The following is an 18,038-nucleotide window of genomic DNA, read 5'->3' on the forward strand; positions in this document are numbered from 1 at the left end:
TCTGTTTCTTGCTTTCCCCTCTTCTCACCCGATCAGTCGTGTTGTATGTATTCATACCCTTGCTTTTTTTATAGCAGCTGGAAGAGAGGTGATGCCTGCAAATAGACAACTTACCTTGATGTAATTGATGTATATTAAACTCATCAACTAGACTTTACTCCGTGGAAAGCGCTCTCGATTATGTTGGATAATAGCTGAAAAATTCTTTCTTGTGTAGGTAGAGTAGATTACTACAAAGACCAATTACAATACTAAAGCCAAAAAATGCATTCACTCCATCTCAGTTTCATCCTCCAAATCGCTCCTCGCCAGAACCTATCCATCAAACATCAAAAAAGCAAATAGCCAACACCCGCCGCCGCCATTCGGAATCCCCTCTCACCTCAACCCACCCCCCTCTACACACCCGATCCCTCGCACAAGTGTCACCACCCAAACGCCGAATCCAGCATATTATCGGGAACCAAACATAGCCTCTTCATCATAGCTGAAAAAAAACAATAAAAATAAAATCCCAAAAGACATGGTATCCCCTGTTCGCAAAGAAAGAGAGGGGAAGCAGCATGTAAGCTACCTAGTAGCATCATATTCTGCCTCACAAATCTCCATAGCGGTGCTTTAGCAATTCCGCTATTCAGACCGCAACTCTGACACTTTTCTTAGCTCATCATGCTAAACGCTCATATTCTCCATTATGCGATGATAAAAAGACACGCAACATCGACGATCAGACACGCCCCCCCCCCCCCCCCCAGAAACCTACCACATCAGTATCTCTCAAAAGGATTCGGATCCGTAGCCACACATGTGGGGGCTTTATCAGCTACAGGCTTACAGCTACAAGATTTTTTTTGTTTTCCCCTCTTCCGGGATAGAACGGGGCGGGAACCAAGCCTTTGTCTGCGGGGCGGTCCTTCGGGAAAAGAGACTTTGCAGCACAGTGCCGATGACAAGTCTGCTATACTGGGCGACTGGAGTTTCGCCTTATACGGCGATCTTGCATCTTGATACGGCAGGCAGCCCCAACGTCACGCCAAAGACCAGGATGCTGTACATGAACACCACGTCATAGTTGAGCTGAATAGATTGTAGCTTTCAATTGGAGCGAGACTTTTAAAGATACCGACAACTAATTTTTGTACAACACAAACCACATCATCTGCAAAATCCAGCCTGAACAATGATCAACAATGACCTCCACTACGTATAAACGACTGCGCACTCCAATATAGACAAGGAAAAGGGGAAAAAGAGAAAAAAAGGGAAAAAAAGAAAAAAAAAAAACACTGCTTTGCCACTCCCTCAAAACACCAAAGCCAGATAGTACAAAACACAGCAAAAATATTGGGCAGAGAATGTAAGAATAAAAATGTCAACAGCGGGGGATATGGATATCCCCCCCATGCTCTTTCAAACCACTGACTGAGACATGCATTGGGCCGGCGCTGTCATCACTCAACTGTCCCAAATGGCGCCAAAAGCGGGAACACCTCGAGTCTCTAGGCCATATACAACCTTTTTAGTGATTTTCTCGTTGGCAATGATGATAACGGCTTCGGCGTTAAACTCCTTGACCATGTTATAACCCATGCGAACAAGGTCGGGCCGGCCCTGGGTTCGGGTGTCGTGGATGATGGCGCCAGGGATGGACCCTTTGATGGTATCGATGATCTTCTTCCCAAATGTTTTCTCGGGAGACGGGGTTGACCAGATGAGCTGAGTGGGACAGCTTGGGTGTCCGATATGACCCAGCATGGGGCCAATCCCAGATCCCGTGGCAATCACGACAACGCGGTTAAACAGCGTGGCAATGCGCATGACTCCGCATGCTGGGAGACCACGGACCCAGATGCTAGTGGGAGGGTTTCGAATGCACCGCTTGGTCCAATCGCCAGCGTTTGATACCACCAGAGAATAACCTGCCGAGATGCCCGCCTCGAGGTCTGGCTGCGGGGCTGGGATCGTCGCAAAAGAGTGCCACTCAAAGAGCGGACGGTGGGAGATTCGCGTAAAGCTGCCATTCACAGGAACTGTATAGTCAAAGTGCAAGCGGACAGCATGCTCCGACAGCGGCTCAGCGTTGACCTTGACCTTGCGGAGGAAGAACCAAGAAAAGGCAACGCTAAAGGTGGCCACGCTGAGCATCCAAAGGGCTGGAGTCTTGGCCAAGGCATGCCCGAAACTCTGACCAGCTGGTGTCGAGTCGTAAACAGAGACAACCGTCTTGGCCCAGAAAAGAGCAAGTGCAGACCATCCGAGAAAGCGGTGCATCTTCTCAAACATGTCGTGATTAGCCTTCCTAAAGGGAGGCCAAGCAGCCGCTACAATAAAGCAGCAGAGACCACACAGCAGCCAAGAGACGACTAGGTTGGCCAGAGAGGCTCTAGATGGCGGTCCGTCTAGCTGGAAGCGCGCAACAGTAGCTTGGATGGTAGATGCGAGGAGCCATGCAGTGGCGCAGATACCGGCACCGGAGTGGACTCCGCCAAGGTGGTAGATCTTTGCGCAGCGTTGGCGAATCCAGAATGGGAACGATTTGGGGACAGAGCAGAACGTGGTGTAGAGCATATTGATGACGACATCTTGGCGGATGAGTACGCCGGTGACAAGGTTCGCAGCTGTGATGGTTGCGAGCCATTCCACTCTGGGGCGAAGGACAAGAATGGCAATGAGCACTCCGATATTGAGGAAGCCGACAAAGCTGAAGAGAAATCGATAAGGAATGAGAACACGTTTTCTGAGGCCCCTCCAGGGTTTGGGCCACTTCTTATCGGGGACATCGCGGGAGAGGTCAATCTCTTCCTCGACCTTGTCTTCTTTCTCTTCTTCAGTGGAAGCGGCAGTAAGAGACGAAGAAGAAGACACAGATCGAAAGCCAACCAAGGGACTCGACTTGCCACTGAGTGCTTTTGACAGAGTTGCTGATTGGACTGTTGTGCTGAAAACAGTCGATGATTCCGAAATGGTAGGAGAAGCTGGTCCACTGGCCAGCATGCGGAGAGATTTCTTGTCAATCTTGCCATTGGCGGTTGTAGGGAATTCATCCAGCAAGTGAACATTAGACGGCACGGCATAGTATGGCTGAAGTCTACGAGTGTGCTCTAGGATGGCTCCTGGATCCTGGTTGGACGGGACAGCAAAACCATGGATCTCTCCATCGATAAGGAGGGCACATGCACGGGTGACGCCTGGCGCAGAGGCCATTGACGAAGAAACGCCATCCAGCTCGACACGGAAGCCCTAGTTACAGCGGTACGTTAGATTCTGTTCCTCAATGAAGAATCATGGCAACAAGCATCGGAAGGATGTGCGTATGAATGAAAGACTAGACTCACTTTGACTTTAACCTGGTCGTCAGCGCGACCCAAGATCTCGATGGAGCCATCAGGCCGCCACAGGCCCAAGTCGCCGGTACAATACATTTTGGATCTATTATTGTGAGACAGGATGGTTGAGTCAGTCATTTGTGCTGTGCTTCTTGGAGGTCTGAGCAAACAGATCCCGGACAGAAAGGAAGCTCCAGGAGCACTCCCTTGGGAAAACTCACCCGTCATTGGTAAAGGGATCTGGAATGTAAGACTCCTTTGTCTTGGCCTCGAGGCCAACGTAGCCGCGAGACACTCCATACCCGCCGGCCCACATAGTACCAGGTTCGCCTACCGGCACAGGACTCCCATTGTCATCGAGGATGTAGACGTTGTTATTGGGAGTGGGGCGACCGATGGACAAGCCATCCCCAACAATGTGCTTCTGCATGGTGTTGACAATGGTCGTCTCCGTAGGGCCACAGCTGTTCCAGTAAATTGCATGTTTGGCCCATAGATCAGCGAGACTGAGAGATGGCGTTAGAATACACAATTGCAAACGAGATGGCGCCGAAGGATGGCTGTTTGAGGGCCGACTTACTCTTGAGATGTAGGCTCTCCAGCTGTCGCGGCAACTTTGATGTTGGGGTACTTGGTAGGAGGGTATTTAGACAAGATTGTTGGTGTGCAAACCAAAGTATCGAGCTAAAGTTGAGATTTGCCAGTGTTAGTACAAATTTCACGTAAATTTTCATCAATTCAGTGCGATCCAGTCTCCCTTTGATACTCACCAGCTCAATAGCGGGTTCCCATTTGGAACCTCGAATGACAAGGGTGCCTCCATTGCACAGGCATGCAAAGATCTCCCAGGCGGCTGCACACCATTGTTAGCAAAATGAATGGTGATCCACAGCGGCAATTGGAGGGCAGATGAAAACGACCCCAGGGAGCAACATACCCATGTCAAAGCTAATGTTGAGGACTTGTCCCACCCGATTACCTGGTCGAATACCCAAGTTACCGGGAGACATACAAACAAGATTGGCAACATTTTTATGTGTCACGTCAACCCCTTTGGGCTTGCCAGTTGTACCTAATTTTGAAAATGTTAGTCTTCAGCTGCTGCTAGCAAATGGGGAGAAGAAGAGCGTATAGAGCTGCGCTCTAGCGAATTCCCGCGGATAGTGTCGTACCAGATGTGTAAATGATGTAGCATCCGCTGTCTGAAGTGGCCAAATCCACCCATTTCTCCTCATGCGGCATACTGTCAAGCTCTTGCTGATCAATAATGACTGGAGAGGCGCTAGGGCAGAGATCTCGGATCCGGTGAACGGTAGACGTTAAACAGCAGATGATGTTGCCACCAGATTGTTCAAAAACGTGCCGGATGGTCGAGTCGGGAACAACACCGCCATCGAGAGGAACATATTGGGCACCACAAGAGAGAATTGCCCAGATGCCTACCACCATCTCAGAGCTCCTCTTGACAACGAGAGGAATTCTCTGGTGGGGGCGAACACCAAGGCTTCGGAGCTTTGTGGCGAGGGCCTGAGCCCGAATGGCGAGTTGGCGGTATGTGGTCTGCTGAGTGGTAGCACCAGACAGATCGTGGAGGGCAATATTTTCAGGAAAAGATGTAACAAAGTGGTAGAAAGATGCGGTAACTGTTGAAAAGGGGCATTCGATCTTGGGACCATACTGCATGGCAGTATAGTCTGCGCGAAGACTTGAAGCCTCCATGACTCCAGCTGAGCAGACGCGGATGGGTCTATGTGGATGTGAATTGATATGTGTATATGTGTTTGTGTATGTGTGTGTGTTTGTGAATATAGTCTGTACTGAGAGTGCAGAAGAGATTCCGTCAAGTGATGGAGGAGTAGATGGTGGACAGAGAGGAGCAGTGTTGTAAGAGGAAAGTTAGGAAAAAGCACAGCGCTGGGCTTGGAGCGTGCTGTTGAGGATATCTGCTTGTCCAACCCGAGGAAGAGACCGAGTGCACCACCATTTATATAAGTGAGAGGAGGATCGGTCTCTGTTCCCTTGTTCCCCTCTTCCAACGGCGATGGTCTCGCAGGGCCCAGTATGGAAAGGGTCTGGTCCGTGGTGGATAGCGAGCCATCCATGGTAACCCTGGATATCATATCGACTATAACGAATGAGAAGTATTGAATGCAGAGACGAGCGACTTAATTGCACGGTCCTTGCCGTTCTTGGGCGAATCTGAAAGTGTGTGAGTGGTCTCGGTAGAAGACCCATCGAGCCGCTGATGCCCAATGCAAAGACACCGACGCTCATACGCGTGGAGGCTGAGACCATCCAGGGTCAAGGGCAGAGACTGCAACATCGAGAGATACAGAAGAAGTGGAGGCAGAGCAGGGACGGACAGGGCTTGGAGGAGATCAAGGACGCAGGTGATGCCGTGTGGGATGCCAGGGTGTGTCTATCGTAAGAATATATGTATGCTTGTATAAGCGCGAACGGCGATTATACAGATGGCCGTGACGAGTATTGGCCTGCCATGTCCACAAACTAATGCAGCTGGAAGACGATGCCCACTGGGACAGTATCCGACTGCGTCTGTACTAAACGCAGAGCCGCTAATAAAGCTACTCCCGTCGATATAGTCTATTTCCCCGTTTCTCCTGCTCTTTCTCCCCTCCCATCTTCATCACGAGGTGTAGAAATGTGATATAAAGGAAAAGAGGTATTATCCGCTACTTTATCTAGAAAGGAGACAATTCAGGGCCAAGCAGTTTTTCCCGTCACATTCCCGTAAAAGAAGAGTGCATGCAGAGTAGTAAGCCGCAGCGGTATAAGGCCAGCTTATACGTTGAAGGGGGGGGAGATGACATGGTGAGGGATAGAGGGATGACCAGAGGGATATGAGCCTGTTCAAGCTGATGCCTGCTCACAATGCCACTAGATCTTGGCCATGCCAGCTGTGGAGAGGGACTGAGAACCGGATCGAAAGAGTGAGAGACAGGCCGCCAAATGAGATGCAGAGAAAATGACGGCGGGAAAAGAGGGACGCGGGCTGAAGGCCAGCAGAGGAGAGACAGCCAGAGACGAAGGAATGCCGCGGCTGGTTACAGCGGACCAAAGGGGAACCGAGCAGTACTTTGATGGCCGAATTGGGAGACGTCAAGATGGCTGAGGCCTCGGGCTTGGCTGAAACAATGTGCCCGTCGATAGGTGAGCGTGCGGTGTTTCGGCGCTTGGGTGATACAAGCAGCAGTCGAGAGATGTCGTCGGCGGGGACTCGTATCGCATCGTGTAGGTACTTGTGCGGTGCAGATCTGCCACGCAGCCGCTGTCGACAAGACAGACACGCCTGTAGTCCTTCTGCTAGTCCTGCTGCTAGTCCCAGCGGTTAGGCGCCCTTGGACGCACCCCATACTCGAGCCTGCGCCAACCGAGACACTTTCCAGGCCATTCTGCCAGAACTATGCCCGTGCCATGCCGTCCCATGCCATTGGGAAGGGGTCGAACAAAATACTCCTGCAAGCTAAGCTGTACACCTCAGGGTGCCACGGAAAAAGGTACCACCCCACATTCGTACGCTGACGCCCCGGCCACAGCGAGTGCGAGGCGGACTGTGAGGAGAAGTACTTCGGTGGTGCAGAGCGCAGAGCCGGTGCTGGGTGGCAGATCCACTACCCCGGTAACTCATGGCGGCCGATGCGGATGAAAGTGGTAGGTGGTGCATGAGGCGGCCACAGCGAGAAGCTGCTGGGTGGTGATGGCAAAGGCAGAGCGATGCTGCAGAACTGATATCGTCGATGGTGCTGGAAACGGAAATGCGAGGGTGCTCGAGGGGACTTTTTGTTAGTCTTTGCTTTTAATCTTGTTTTTCACGGTTCATATAGAGATGTATTGCCCCATTAATCTATTATGCTATCATTATGTTATCCGATCAATATAGGCTCAATGCTGATTCCGCGAGCAAAGCGCACCCAAACAGGCAATAATTGGGCAATTTCCGTTGCATCTTACGGGACCCGTGCGGTGGCAGCAACGGCCTATCCGCGAGTGCCTCGACATGTTACGCACCAGGCGCTATTGACTGCATGTACTATTATCCAGGTACTGCTACTTACTACCTGTGCCTGAAGCCATTTGTGCCTCGCGAATGCCCTGTTTTACCCTGCAAACCTTCTTTTGAACCGCGCTTGCCACCTTGTCTCTGACTGATTTTAACTGTCCTGGCACTAGAAGGAGCGCCCAGGCCTAAAGCGAGGAAGGGAAGTAACGAGGCAGGCACCCGCCATATTCCGTCCGTGCTGGGAGATACTAGTAGTAGTAGTAGACTGCTAGGTACTGTCTACCACTGTCTACCATGGCGAGAAGCAAACTTGCATCTTCTACTCCAACATGCATCACAGCAACTTCTCCCGCTGCTACGCTCGGCACTTGATATGCAACACACACTTGCGCACTCGCACACACCAGAAATATGCCCGCTACGCCAATCCTGGTCTTTTCTCTCCGCTTGGGGTGCATTTGACACCTCGTCCGTGCCTACAGGGGGAGTGAGTAGGACGATAACACAGAGGAAATTAATCACCAGGTCCTTGCGAGCGTGGCCGCCCTTTGATGGATGCTGAATGTGACCTGTTATGGGCAGAGTACGAGTAGAGGACGGGCAGAGTACGAGCAGAGTACGACAGAGGCTCGCCAGCGCACGCCAGCGCGGCTGGGATTGCGCCTGCATAGTGCAATCGATCACGATATCCTCGCCTGCAGCCCGTCCATGTCGTCACTGGACGCCTCAACCGTCCAACCACCCTCCATCAGTCCGACCTGTCATTCTTGGCCAGCTCCCGATTGGCAAGGCGTCGTTTGCCGCGCTCGTTATCCCACCGGAACAAAGCAGACCGAGCGCGAAACAGGCTACAGCATGAGCAGAGCTTGAGAGCTCGAGCTAGAGCTGGAGCTGCTGCCGACCTATCAGTGGAGTTCGCGCGTGATATAGTCGGAATGCTACCGTGCCATTCGTTTCGCATGGCCCTATATAGGACGTCCCCGCCAACCTCGCCGCTGCAGCCCAATAGCCGTACCCCAATCTGCTATCATATTCCTTCCAATCGCCTTTTCCCTCCAACAGCTTCGCCAGCTACCCAAGTCACTTCCCATATACGTGGCTTTTTACAAGGTTCTTGGCTATAGCGGATTGATCGGCGATCTCGTCACCATGTCCGCAGCTGAATCTTCCCTCGGAAAGCTCATACACACTTCCTCTCTTGTTGAGGGTGTTAGGGTCATTGCTTTCAATCGTCCTCAGAAGCGGAATGCCCTGTCTACAGAGCTCTTGAATGAATTTCTTGCTGAGCTGTCTGCGGCTTCCAAAGATGCGGCAGTCAAAGTCATTGTGCTGACTGGCACTGGGGGCTTTTTTTCAGGTGAGTTTGGGCGCTGACTTACACGAAATTCTGAGGCTTCTGGCAGTCGTCACTTTCTTTCCACCCACTTGTTCCCTATTCACGTGTTTCCAAGACCTGCTGGAGATGAACCCCCAACTAATCATGACCGGGGCCCCGGCCTCTGCACAACAGCTGGAGCCGATCTGCAGGATATCGCAGCGCTCGACGCGGTTGGCGCTAGATCATGTCGATATCTTGAGAACCTTTGCAACGGCATGGCGGCAGTTCGGAAGCCTCTTCTGGCAGCTGTCGAAGGACCTGCAGTACGCATGACACCCTGGCACTCTTCATGCTTGATATATTGACGTGGGGTTACCGTTTTACAGCTTGGGGGTGGATTCGAGGTTGCCCTTATGGTGAGTGCTCCTGATTTGCACGTGAAATCTGCATCTTTGAGTCTTCTCTCGTCCTTCCTATCTGGGCCTTTCCGGCCGGTATTCCTTCGCCTTTTCGTATCGCCCGATAAACATACAGATATGCATAGCCCTACCAGTTTCTGAAAACTATGAGTAACGTGCGCTGACAAATTTGCAATCACAGTGCGATATGATATTTGCATCTCAAACCAAAACATATTTTGCGCTGCCAGAAGTCAAACGAGGCCTGATTCCCGGCGCCGGAGGCACTCAGCGTCTCACAGCCGCGCTCGGAAAATTCAAGGTATGCTTTCAACAACAGCTCCTAAAAAATTTCCGAATTTTTCTTCTTATCTTGTATTTGTGTTTTGTTTTGGCTCCATTTTGCACTCTGGTGTGGCTGTTGTTCCATTGCAGCACTCGCGGTACTTTTGCTACTTGCCGACGACAGGTGTGGATGCAGGAGCCGTTGCTACTGGCCCAGGCCTCATTGGACAAACATATCTGAAATACTTTTGCGTGCGCTGCTTACACCTCTTCAGGCAATGCGTACGATTCTCTTGGGCAAACCCATCTCTGCCGAGGAAGGACTTTCACATGGCCTCGTCTGTGAACTCTTCGAAGACGGCACGGTGCTTGAAAATACTGTCAAGGTGGCCGCCGATCTAGCCGCCAATGCGACCGAAGCCATGCAGCTTGCCAAAGAAGCCATCTGCCGTGGTAAGAACACCTTGAATCCTCCTTTGAACTTTTGTCACCATCACCATCTTCGTAATCACTGACGCAAAACTTGTCTTTTCTCTTGCCATCGATAGCCGACAGCCTTGGGCGTGATGACGAATACGAGAGGACCCTCTACTACATCACAATGGGCACCGAAGAAAAGGTTAGGGGTGTCAACGGATTCCTCAAGAAGAACTGAAGGAATGGTGTCCTTTTGCCTCATTCAGTAAATGAGGCCTTTGATGCCACATCGGCCTAAATGAGGAGAAGAAGAAATTTCGTGATCCATGCCGTACACGCCGGGTGTATGGCAAATTGAGCCCTTTCATTCCGTTATCTCAGAAATATCTCTTTGTGAGAGCGGCTTCATTCACGGTCAATGGATTGTTATCTTTCAGGGATGATATTTCGGCATCATAGAGATGAAAATCCAGAGTCACATATCCACTTGAAGTAACATGTTATCATCATCTGGTCTCTTACACTCATGACACCTGCCTTAATGGTGGCTGTGGGATCGTAATGCTCTCTTCATGTGAATGAATAACTCTTTTTCTTTTTCGGCTTGTTTGACGCTGCTATTACGCGACTGTATAAAACCGCTCGTGCTATAGTTCCATGTAGGAAGAAATACTCCGACCATCAAGACAGTTTGATGCAAAGGCAATTCCACGACGGACGTTTTCGGGTTTCGGGTTTCAGTATTGAGCATCAAGTCTCCCACAGGAATTAAGACCTTTTGTATGCCAGGAAATAACAGTTGCGTTCGTTATACATGAGTGCTAACATGTTTCAGTCCTGCTTTTCGAGTACGGCCATATCCAGGCCGATCTCAACTACAACGATTCACGTATACCTGCAATGATGACAACAAGACAGATGAACATAGAACGTACGTGAGTACTGGCCATTACAACCGTGTAAGTGTGGTAGCTGGCTACTGCGGCGGCGGCTTTAACATGCTGGTTTGAATAGCCAGCAGCGGCAAATCAGACGTTGGATTATTTTGTTCAAGTCCTGCATTTACACGCCGCACTCCGATTCCCAGCTACATATTAAATGCGGCAGCACATGAGAACTAAAGGCATTGGATACTCATTGAACAGCGAGATTGGAGCGAGAACGAGGGGGACAAGCTGGGGGCTAACCCCTTGGTGCGCAGATTGGCTTGATTGAGATTGTGCCACCATCCATCTCAACTCTCGGGTCCATGCTGGGCCCGAGCCGGTATACCGCTCATTAAATCGACTTGTTATATTGGACGGGATCATCGAGCTATGCAGATCACATGACGGTGCGACACCCCATTTTGTGTCTCAGTCACTTTAAAGTAGATGCATACGATCGCCGCATCTGTACCGATCCAGGCTGAACAGGCTAATGGTTGATTCTATATTTACTGATTTATTAAACTTGTCGCTGCAGGTCGCATCCGATCTAGGATGAAGAGACAGATGGATGCAAAGTTCTTTCCCGAAAGAGCCTCCTGAAGTGAGACACGGTCACATTTTGCTGCATTCCACCACCAGTTCCATCTGAGACTCACTTGGCTCAGACACCAGCTCCCGGCCATGAGTTCAGCACAGATGCCACCCCCTCTCTTGTGTCTTTTGCGTCTCCTTCTTCCCTTTTCTTCCCTTGCCACTGTGGTCCACTTTGGTCCAGCAGATTCTGGTGGGCAGAAGTTTCTTCCCCTTCTTCTCCTCCCTCCCATCTCATTCACGCACCATCAATGCTTTATCCCCGAGACAGATCGCCGAAGCATATGCGCCCCAGACATGTCACATTCCCACACCACTCTTTGAGACACTCGAAATTGACCATGCGTATATTGGGGGCCAGTGTTACCACCCACCCGGAGGACAGTGTACGGAGGCAAATCTCAGAGTGGTACTCCATAACACAACCACTACCAGGAACTTGGGAGCATTTTCCTTTTTGTATCTATGTACTTGGCCTGCCATGACCTGTGTCCACTCGGACCACGCGGCCGAGACGATCCCACACACCGGGTATGGGGATCGCTCATGACTGCGGCAGCGCTTTAATCGCGCGCAAGTTATTATGATGATGCACGTTTTATTTTTCAAGAGGTAGTTATGACCCATAACAACAAATATGCACAGAACGAGACATGAGGATTAAATGGGAGACTAGCACTAAAAGCTATATAAGCCTGGTGCCATTGGCAGAGTTTGCCTACGGTTCTAGTAGCAGAAGCGAGATTTTGCTTGCTCTCTCCTTTTTATTGCCTCCCCCTCTCCCTTTATAGCTTAGGTGAGAGAAGGTTTCTAGCAAAGAAAAGAAAGGCCGCTAGAGGCTTCTGCAAGATCAACAACAGTCGGCGTCTTCTGTTTTGACTCTTGCATCTGTATTGAGACAACGCCATGGATAACGGGCGGATTCGGGGAGGCGATCCGCATTCTTTGGCTGCGTACTAACGCATACATCAACGGACGTTAATCCAGGTAGGTGATACACATTACATGTCCAAGTGAAATATGATAGAAAGAGGCCGCCACCCAGAGTGAGAGGTAACATGTAGCTAATCATGATGCTACTAGCACAGATGCATGTCCTTTCTTGAGGTAATTAGCCTTGTACATCCCCCTATCGTCCCGTTGATACTCTTCGATATCCAGACTTTGTGATATTGTAGGAGACTATGAAAGAAACAGAAGAGAAAAGAAGGCTAAGGCCTGCCGGAACGACATCCGGGACGGCATGATGGCGCTAAGACTAGGAGTTGTCAGGGAAGCTCAGCCCGCGCTGCTTCATCTAAGATGGTTCGATTTACGTAGGTCGTGTCACATTGCCTTGAACATTTGCTTGATGCGGATATTGCTCCCTTCACCCCCCTAGGTACTGAGGTGAGAGATGATATGGACGGTATACGGTGAGTCGTGATGGTGCTTGTGGCACCACTTCAGCTCGACCGGTAGGTAGCTTCTAGTCTTCTTCTTGCTATTCATCCCTTGACAAAGACAGGGGATCGTTTAGCGTCGTTGGACTAGAGTTTTTTAGAGTTCCGCCTAATCTTGATTGCTTGTTTTCCTTGGCGATATTAGTCTAGTGTTTTTCTTACCAAGTTCCTAGGCAGAGCAGTCTCAAAAATCTCTGGCTGTTTCGCCCAAAAAGAAGTCGCTTAAGAATGTAGCTCGGCTGACTTGTCACATTGTGTTGGAAAGCCAGGAGTTTTTAAACGGGGGGGGCGTGTGGACATTTTTCAAGGACATTTTCGATTGCTGTTCGTGCACGGACGGATGCTACATTGGAAAATGTTTCTGGAGAATCTAAGATTTGGGCCTCGGCTCTTTTTCGTACGATGCTGTGATGCTCCCTCATCTTCTTTTGTTCGTTGATCACTTTTTTTTTTTTTTTTCGGCGGGACCCAGGGCCACGGCACGGGGTAGAATGTCACTTTGCGAAAGGGTTTCTACCATAGTAGAACCGACATGTCATATTTTTTTTCTTACTATATTTCCAAGGGGTGAAAGGATCATGCTTTTTTTCTTGGAGTTGGACAAGGGATCGTATAAAGGTGGCGAGATGTTAAATGAGTGTTTTTTGTTTGGGGCGATGCTGGTAGTACGCCGGAGATGAAGAGCCGTATTGGGACGGTTTCGGGCTTTTTGGGAATGGGTGAGTTACCCTGGAATTGGGATGGGATTTTGGCTGGCTTGAAAGGCATGAAGTGCGAGTTGAAATCGTCATCATATTGGAATTGTATACTGGTATATATTCTGATGAGAATTTGTTGCATGTCCATGTTGCTGCTAGATGGATTTTTCAGAGAGTACACTTCTTTTGGCATGTCTGCTACTCTCGAGTTCACTAAAAAGGTCTTGAAAGCCAATACTGTGTGCATATAGCTTTCCAGACCACTCCCAATAAGCCAACCTATCTTATCATACACCATGAATTGTTTTCAGAGAATCTAGTTCAAAAACTCTGTAGACTGAATTTTAGATGGCTCAATGTAGTCCAAAGTTGATTCCCACGGTTGGCGTTTCTCTGGCTAGGTCCAATCCGCTAACAGGGATAGCTCCAAAAGCTCTCCCCACGTTTTCAACGCCAGCTCAACAACATTCTCACCTCATCGCCGCGACGCAATAAGAAACAAAACGCATTCATTACATCACGGCCGTCTATTTCTCAGATTAAAAATACTGCCGTCATATACTTCTACAATGGCGCAGCAAAAAGCCTTGCGAGACTGGCTGTACCTCTTCATCATTGGGACTCAGCTCTTTGGCATGCTCGGTAAGAATCTCATCGTCGTATATATACATACAAGCTCTCTATTACTCACAAATTCAAATTCAATGCTCAGCTCTCGATCTCGTAGCCTTTTACCCGAAATCTCTCTACCAATCCCCTTCATCCCCCCTGCACTTCCTCCTCTCTCTCCGCAAATTCTACGTCTCCTCCACCGGCGACCCCTTCTTCGCCCACGACTCCCACCAGCCCTGGTTCCAAATCTTCCTCTACATCGAGGGCCTCGTCCAACTCCCGCTGGCAGCGTATCTCGTCTCCCAGCTGGCTTCGAAAAGAGCCACATCGGGACCTGCTGAGCTGGCCGGACTGGCGTTTGGATCCGTCACGTTTATGGGGGCTGCGGCGTGCTGTTTCGAGTTGCTTCACATGGGCGCCGATATGGTGAGCGAGGAGAAGAAGGCGTCGCTGCTGTACGGGACATATCTCCCGTTTGCTGTCATCCGTAAGTTTTCCACGTTTACATTCTTCTTCTGCTTTGGAATATGCTTTCACGTTGGCTGACGGGGTGTAGCTGCGCTGTTGGCTGTGGACATGTATCTGCGGCTACTGCCTCGGGTTCGAGAGTCTGGTGCAAAGGCAAAAACTCTGTAAATGTGGGTTTGAAAAGGTAAAAGCGAAGGATATCAGTTTGGATATTGTATTTTGCGAGTTTTGAATCAAAGAATTGCATTGTTATAGCCTAAGAATATTACAATGTGTAGAACCAACCGCCCCGAGAGCTCAGCATAGATACGCAGATGCTCCTTTTAATACATGACCGCCCACCCAAACTCCAGTCTCCATCATACAAAAACAACGCAAACGCATCCATTTGCATTCGTACACGGCCTTGAGAAAAAGAAAAGCTCCCGCCTAGTCCTTTCTTTTCGAGTATCCCCATCCATTACCCACTCCATACCCCAGCGGCGTCGCTCCGCCCATGGACCTCCCCTTGAGTCTGCGCGGCAGAACCACTCCCAGAGTATACATGCCGGCCACCAAAAGGCCGGCAATAAACGAGACGAGGCTGTAGAAGACGGTGCTCGCATATACATGCCCGCCCAGGCCCTGCCACTCCACGCGCCCCTCCGTCTTGGGCAGCATCGGCGTCGGGAACCAGCGCACGGAGAAGCTAAACGGCAAGGGGTCGCCAATGATGAGCTTCTTGGTGAAGGACCCGGCCATGTGGCTCATCGGGCTGGTGCTGTAGGAGACGGCCGAGTCGAGCACGCCGCTGTCGTGGTTGTGCATGTGGTGCTTGGGCATGCTGTGCAGCAGCACGTTCATGTGCGTGCTGATGTGCATGTGGCTGGCCTGCAGCGTGCCGGCCAGCGCGAAGATGAGCGGGATGTACTCCTGGTCCGGCAGCTTCTCGCCAATGACCTCGACGTGCGGCGCCGGGCGCGCGGGCAGGCGGCACGAGAGCGGCGCATCGTTGTGGATGTAGAACTCGAGCAGGTGGAAGAAGGGGTCGGAGATGAGGGGGATGGTGCAGTTGAGCTCGCCCTCGACGCCGTAGTGGAACTGCAGCGGCTCGCCGGTTTCGTTGCAGGTCGGGAAGGGGATCCATTGCAGCTGGTGGTTGGCCAGCTCGATGTGCTCGCCGGTGTCACTGGGGGCTTCGAGTTAGTCGATGGCTTCGTCTCCAACGCGCTTCGTCTTCAGCGCTTCTGCGGCGACTCACGAGCTTCGGTTCATGCACTCCACGTGGATGGGCGCGCCGTAGTGGTACGACGGCAGAGGCACGTTGGCGGCCGCAAACGACGCCAGGCCGCCAACCAGCGCTGCGACGGCAAACAGCATGGCAATGGTGATGGAAGCTTAAGGTGGTTGGAGATGTGATGTTGGCTGCGGGCGAGCCTCGAGAGTCCGCAATTCGGCGCTTCTTCTTCGTCTGCGTCGCTTCCACCAGGTTCAGATTCGGGATATGTTGCGATCCATCTGCTGGTTTGGCTGCGGCAAGTCAAGCAGATCCCTTTTCTCGTCGGCGTGTCATGAGCTGTCGAGATCTGGTCCCGTATTGGAGGGACATGCCAGAGATGCGCGCAGGGGGCAAGGGAGCTAATCTCACAGCCCTGCGCCACAAGCGTGGGAGGCTGTGGCTGGGGGATACAGTGCACATGTCAATCATTCCAACCAACTACAACGGATTCAACACTGGTGCATCGAATCGGCATCAACAGCTTCAGTTAGAACTTGTACACCTTCAATTGCCAAAGTGTTATAATTGTACCTACAATACAGATCTTACTCTGCCAGCCCTTCATTTATCCACCGTTCCAGTCATCGTAATCACCAGCCACTCAATATCCCATCCCTCGCCGCCATACTTCTTCTCCAGATGCTGCCTGATCATCTCCCTCACCTCCTCCACCGGATGCGCCTTTCGCACCTCCTCGCTCCAAAACGTATTCATCATCCACGGCAGCATCATTCCAAACGTCTTTAGGAAATCCGCCGCGTTCTCAACCTTGTACGTGCCCCAGTTCTCCTTGACAGCCACGTTGGCGAGCCCCAGCTCCTTCAGATGCCCCTCGATCCATGCCGCGTCGTCCCAGTGGCCGGACTTGTGAATCTGCATGGGCATTGGATATGGCATGGGCGCGTCAAAGGGGAGCGACTGCAGTGCCTCGCGAATGTTTGGGATCCAAAACTTGGTGCCGTTGCTCTTGGGAAATGTGGAAGCGCCGAACCTGCCGCCTGGCTTGAGCAGTCTCATGCAGTCTGGAAGAATTGTAAGTAAATGCCCTGATGAAAGAATATAGCGCTCCGTTAATATTACCTCTTACTGCGGCATCTGGGTCTGGGATGATGTGAAGTCCCAGAGCAATCGCCACGTGAGTGAATGAGCTCTCCGGAAGGCCTGTGTTCTATGACCATGAAGCGTATACATGATTAGCAAATAATCTTCACCAAGTTGTATCAAATAACACATCGTAAATACTCACCATGGCATCCAGCACCTTGGCCTCTACATTCACCCACTTCTCATTCACAATCCGCCTCTTCACCATATCCACCATGGCCGGAGAGCTATCAGCACAAGTAAACGAGCTCAGCCCAAGAATCTCGTCCGACAAGGCCGCCTGCACCTCCTGCGTCACCACGCCCGCTCCGCACGCACTGTCCAGCAGCGTCACAGGCTCGGTGACTTTGCCCTTGAGTCCAATGTCATTGACCAGCGGCTCGGCAACTAGTCGTATGACTCCTCGCGAGGCATCTATAAAGTCCTGTTCGAAAGTGGGTGTTTGCTGCGGCAGCGATTTGAAGTGCGCAGACATGGACTTTGCCATGGTTTCAATATCGTCTGTGGCAGCCATTGCAAATTTCAAAAACGTAGATTGTTTGCTCAAATGTCGAATAAAGCGTGCCATTCAAGCAGAAGGATACAGCACGAAAGAGACATTCTTCAACAGTCTCTTTTATACCTACAAGACCCCATGCAACCTTCTGTTGTTCAAGGGGCGCAAGTATCCGAGAAGTCACCGTACGCTCCCCCGGCTCACCAAAACTCTATTACCAAAGTTTCCGCATTGTTTGCGAGTCCGTCTATCGTTACGGATTTCTACGTAGGCGTATTTCAGAGCGTATTTCAGACTTTTCTACGTGAGATTGCGCAACGAGCATGTAAGCCGGCAATTGGTAGCAGGTTGGATTGAGTGGTCAAACAGTCGATACTTGACGGCTTGACGTAGGTGGCCATCCTAGCTAGTATAAGCTACATAGAATCTAAGAAACAAAAGCACAACCGTGTGCTGCCACTCCAAATTCTCCTTCAATTCCAAAAACCATTTCCGGCCTTTTCCTTTTCTTCATTCTTTTCTCCTCATTAAAAGGACTCTGTGTGTTCCTGCCTACGGGAGACCTGGCGGACACTTTCTAGAGCTCCTAATCCGGCTCTTCATTTTGGCAAACTGCCCTTGAATACTGAGCTTCTTGCCCACTCTCTGAATTTCGCAAGTCTTCATGTTGACGAG

At 50.8% G+C, this 18,038-nt stretch overlaps 6 protein-coding genes across 6 annotated transcripts; 3 read left to right on the forward strand and 3 right to left on the reverse strand.

Annotated features, from left to right (window-relative positions):
• Window positions 1-1,169: 1,169 nt before the first annotated feature.
• TrAtP1_013017 (uncharacterized protein) lies at window positions 1,170-5,628 on the reverse strand. The gene is made up of 7 exons (XM_066115761.1): window positions 4,499-5,628; window positions 4,264-4,398; window positions 4,097-4,179; window positions 3,907-4,010; window positions 3,548-3,832; window positions 3,336-3,429; window positions 1,170-3,240 (listed from the first exon to the last, which is right to left on the reverse strand). The coding sequence occupies exons 1-7, from the start codon at window positions 5,043-5,045 to the stop codon at window positions 1,456-1,458; spliced, it is 3,033 nt and encodes a 1,010-aa protein (XP_065971861.1). The 5' UTR covers window positions 5,046-5,628; the 3' UTR covers window positions 1,170-1,455.
• On the forward strand, window positions 5,572-5,754 carry TrAtP1_013018 (uncharacterized protein; the record flags this gene model as incomplete). The annotated part of the gene is made up of 1 exon (XM_066115762.1): window positions 5,572-5,754. One exon carries the CDS (start codon window positions 5,572-5,574, stop codon window positions 5,752-5,754), a length of 183 nt encoding a protein of 60 aa, XP_065971862.1.
• A 1,928-nt stretch (window positions 5,755-7,682) lies between these two features.
• On the forward strand, window positions 7,683-10,336 carry TrAtP1_013019 (uncharacterized protein). Its single transcript, XM_014088682.2, has 6 exons — window positions 7,683-8,704; window positions 8,858-8,988; window positions 9,052-9,081; window positions 9,266-9,385; window positions 9,624-9,801; window positions 9,897-10,336. The coding sequence occupies exons 1-6, from the start codon at window positions 8,497-8,499 to the stop codon at window positions 10,001-10,003; spliced, it is 774 nt and encodes a 257-aa protein (XP_013944157.1). The 5' UTR covers window positions 7,683-8,496; the 3' UTR covers window positions 10,004-10,336.
• Window positions 10,337-13,994: 3,658 nt separating this feature from the next.
• Window positions 13,995-14,673, forward strand: TrAtP1_013020 (uncharacterized protein; the record flags this gene model as incomplete). Its single annotated transcript, XM_014088683.1, has 3 exons — window positions 13,995-14,067; window positions 14,138-14,524; window positions 14,594-14,673. 3 exons carry the CDS (start codon window positions 13,995-13,997, stop codon window positions 14,671-14,673), a joined length of 540 nt encoding a protein of 179 aa, XP_013944158.1.
• Window positions 14,674-14,934: 261 nt separating this feature from the next.
• Window positions 14,935-15,864, reverse strand: TrAtP1_013021 (uncharacterized protein; the record flags this gene model as incomplete). The annotated part of the gene is made up of 2 exons (XM_014088684.1): window positions 14,935-15,673; window positions 15,746-15,864. 2 exons carry the CDS (start codon window positions 15,862-15,864, stop codon window positions 14,935-14,937), a joined length of 858 nt encoding a protein of 285 aa, XP_013944159.1.
• A 460-nt stretch (window positions 15,865-16,324) lies between these two features.
• TrAtP1_013022 (uncharacterized protein) lies at window positions 16,325-17,428 on the reverse strand (the record flags this gene model as incomplete). The annotated part of the gene is made up of 3 exons (XM_014088685.2): window positions 17,010-17,428; window positions 16,844-16,931; window positions 16,325-16,785 (listed from the first exon to the last, which is right to left on the reverse strand). Exons 1-3 carry the CDS (start codon window positions 17,379-17,381, stop codon window positions 16,325-16,327), a joined length of 921 nt encoding a protein of 306 aa, XP_013944160.2. The 5' UTR covers window positions 17,382-17,428.
• Between the last annotated feature and the right edge of the window lie 610 nt (window positions 17,429-18,038).

Source organism: Trichoderma atroviride, chromosome 7 (genome assembly GCF_020647795.1).
Source record: "Trichoderma atroviride chromosome 7, complete sequence".
Taxonomy (NCBI): Eukaryota; Fungi; Ascomycota; class Sordariomycetes; order Hypocreales; family Hypocreaceae; genus Trichoderma; species Trichoderma atroviride.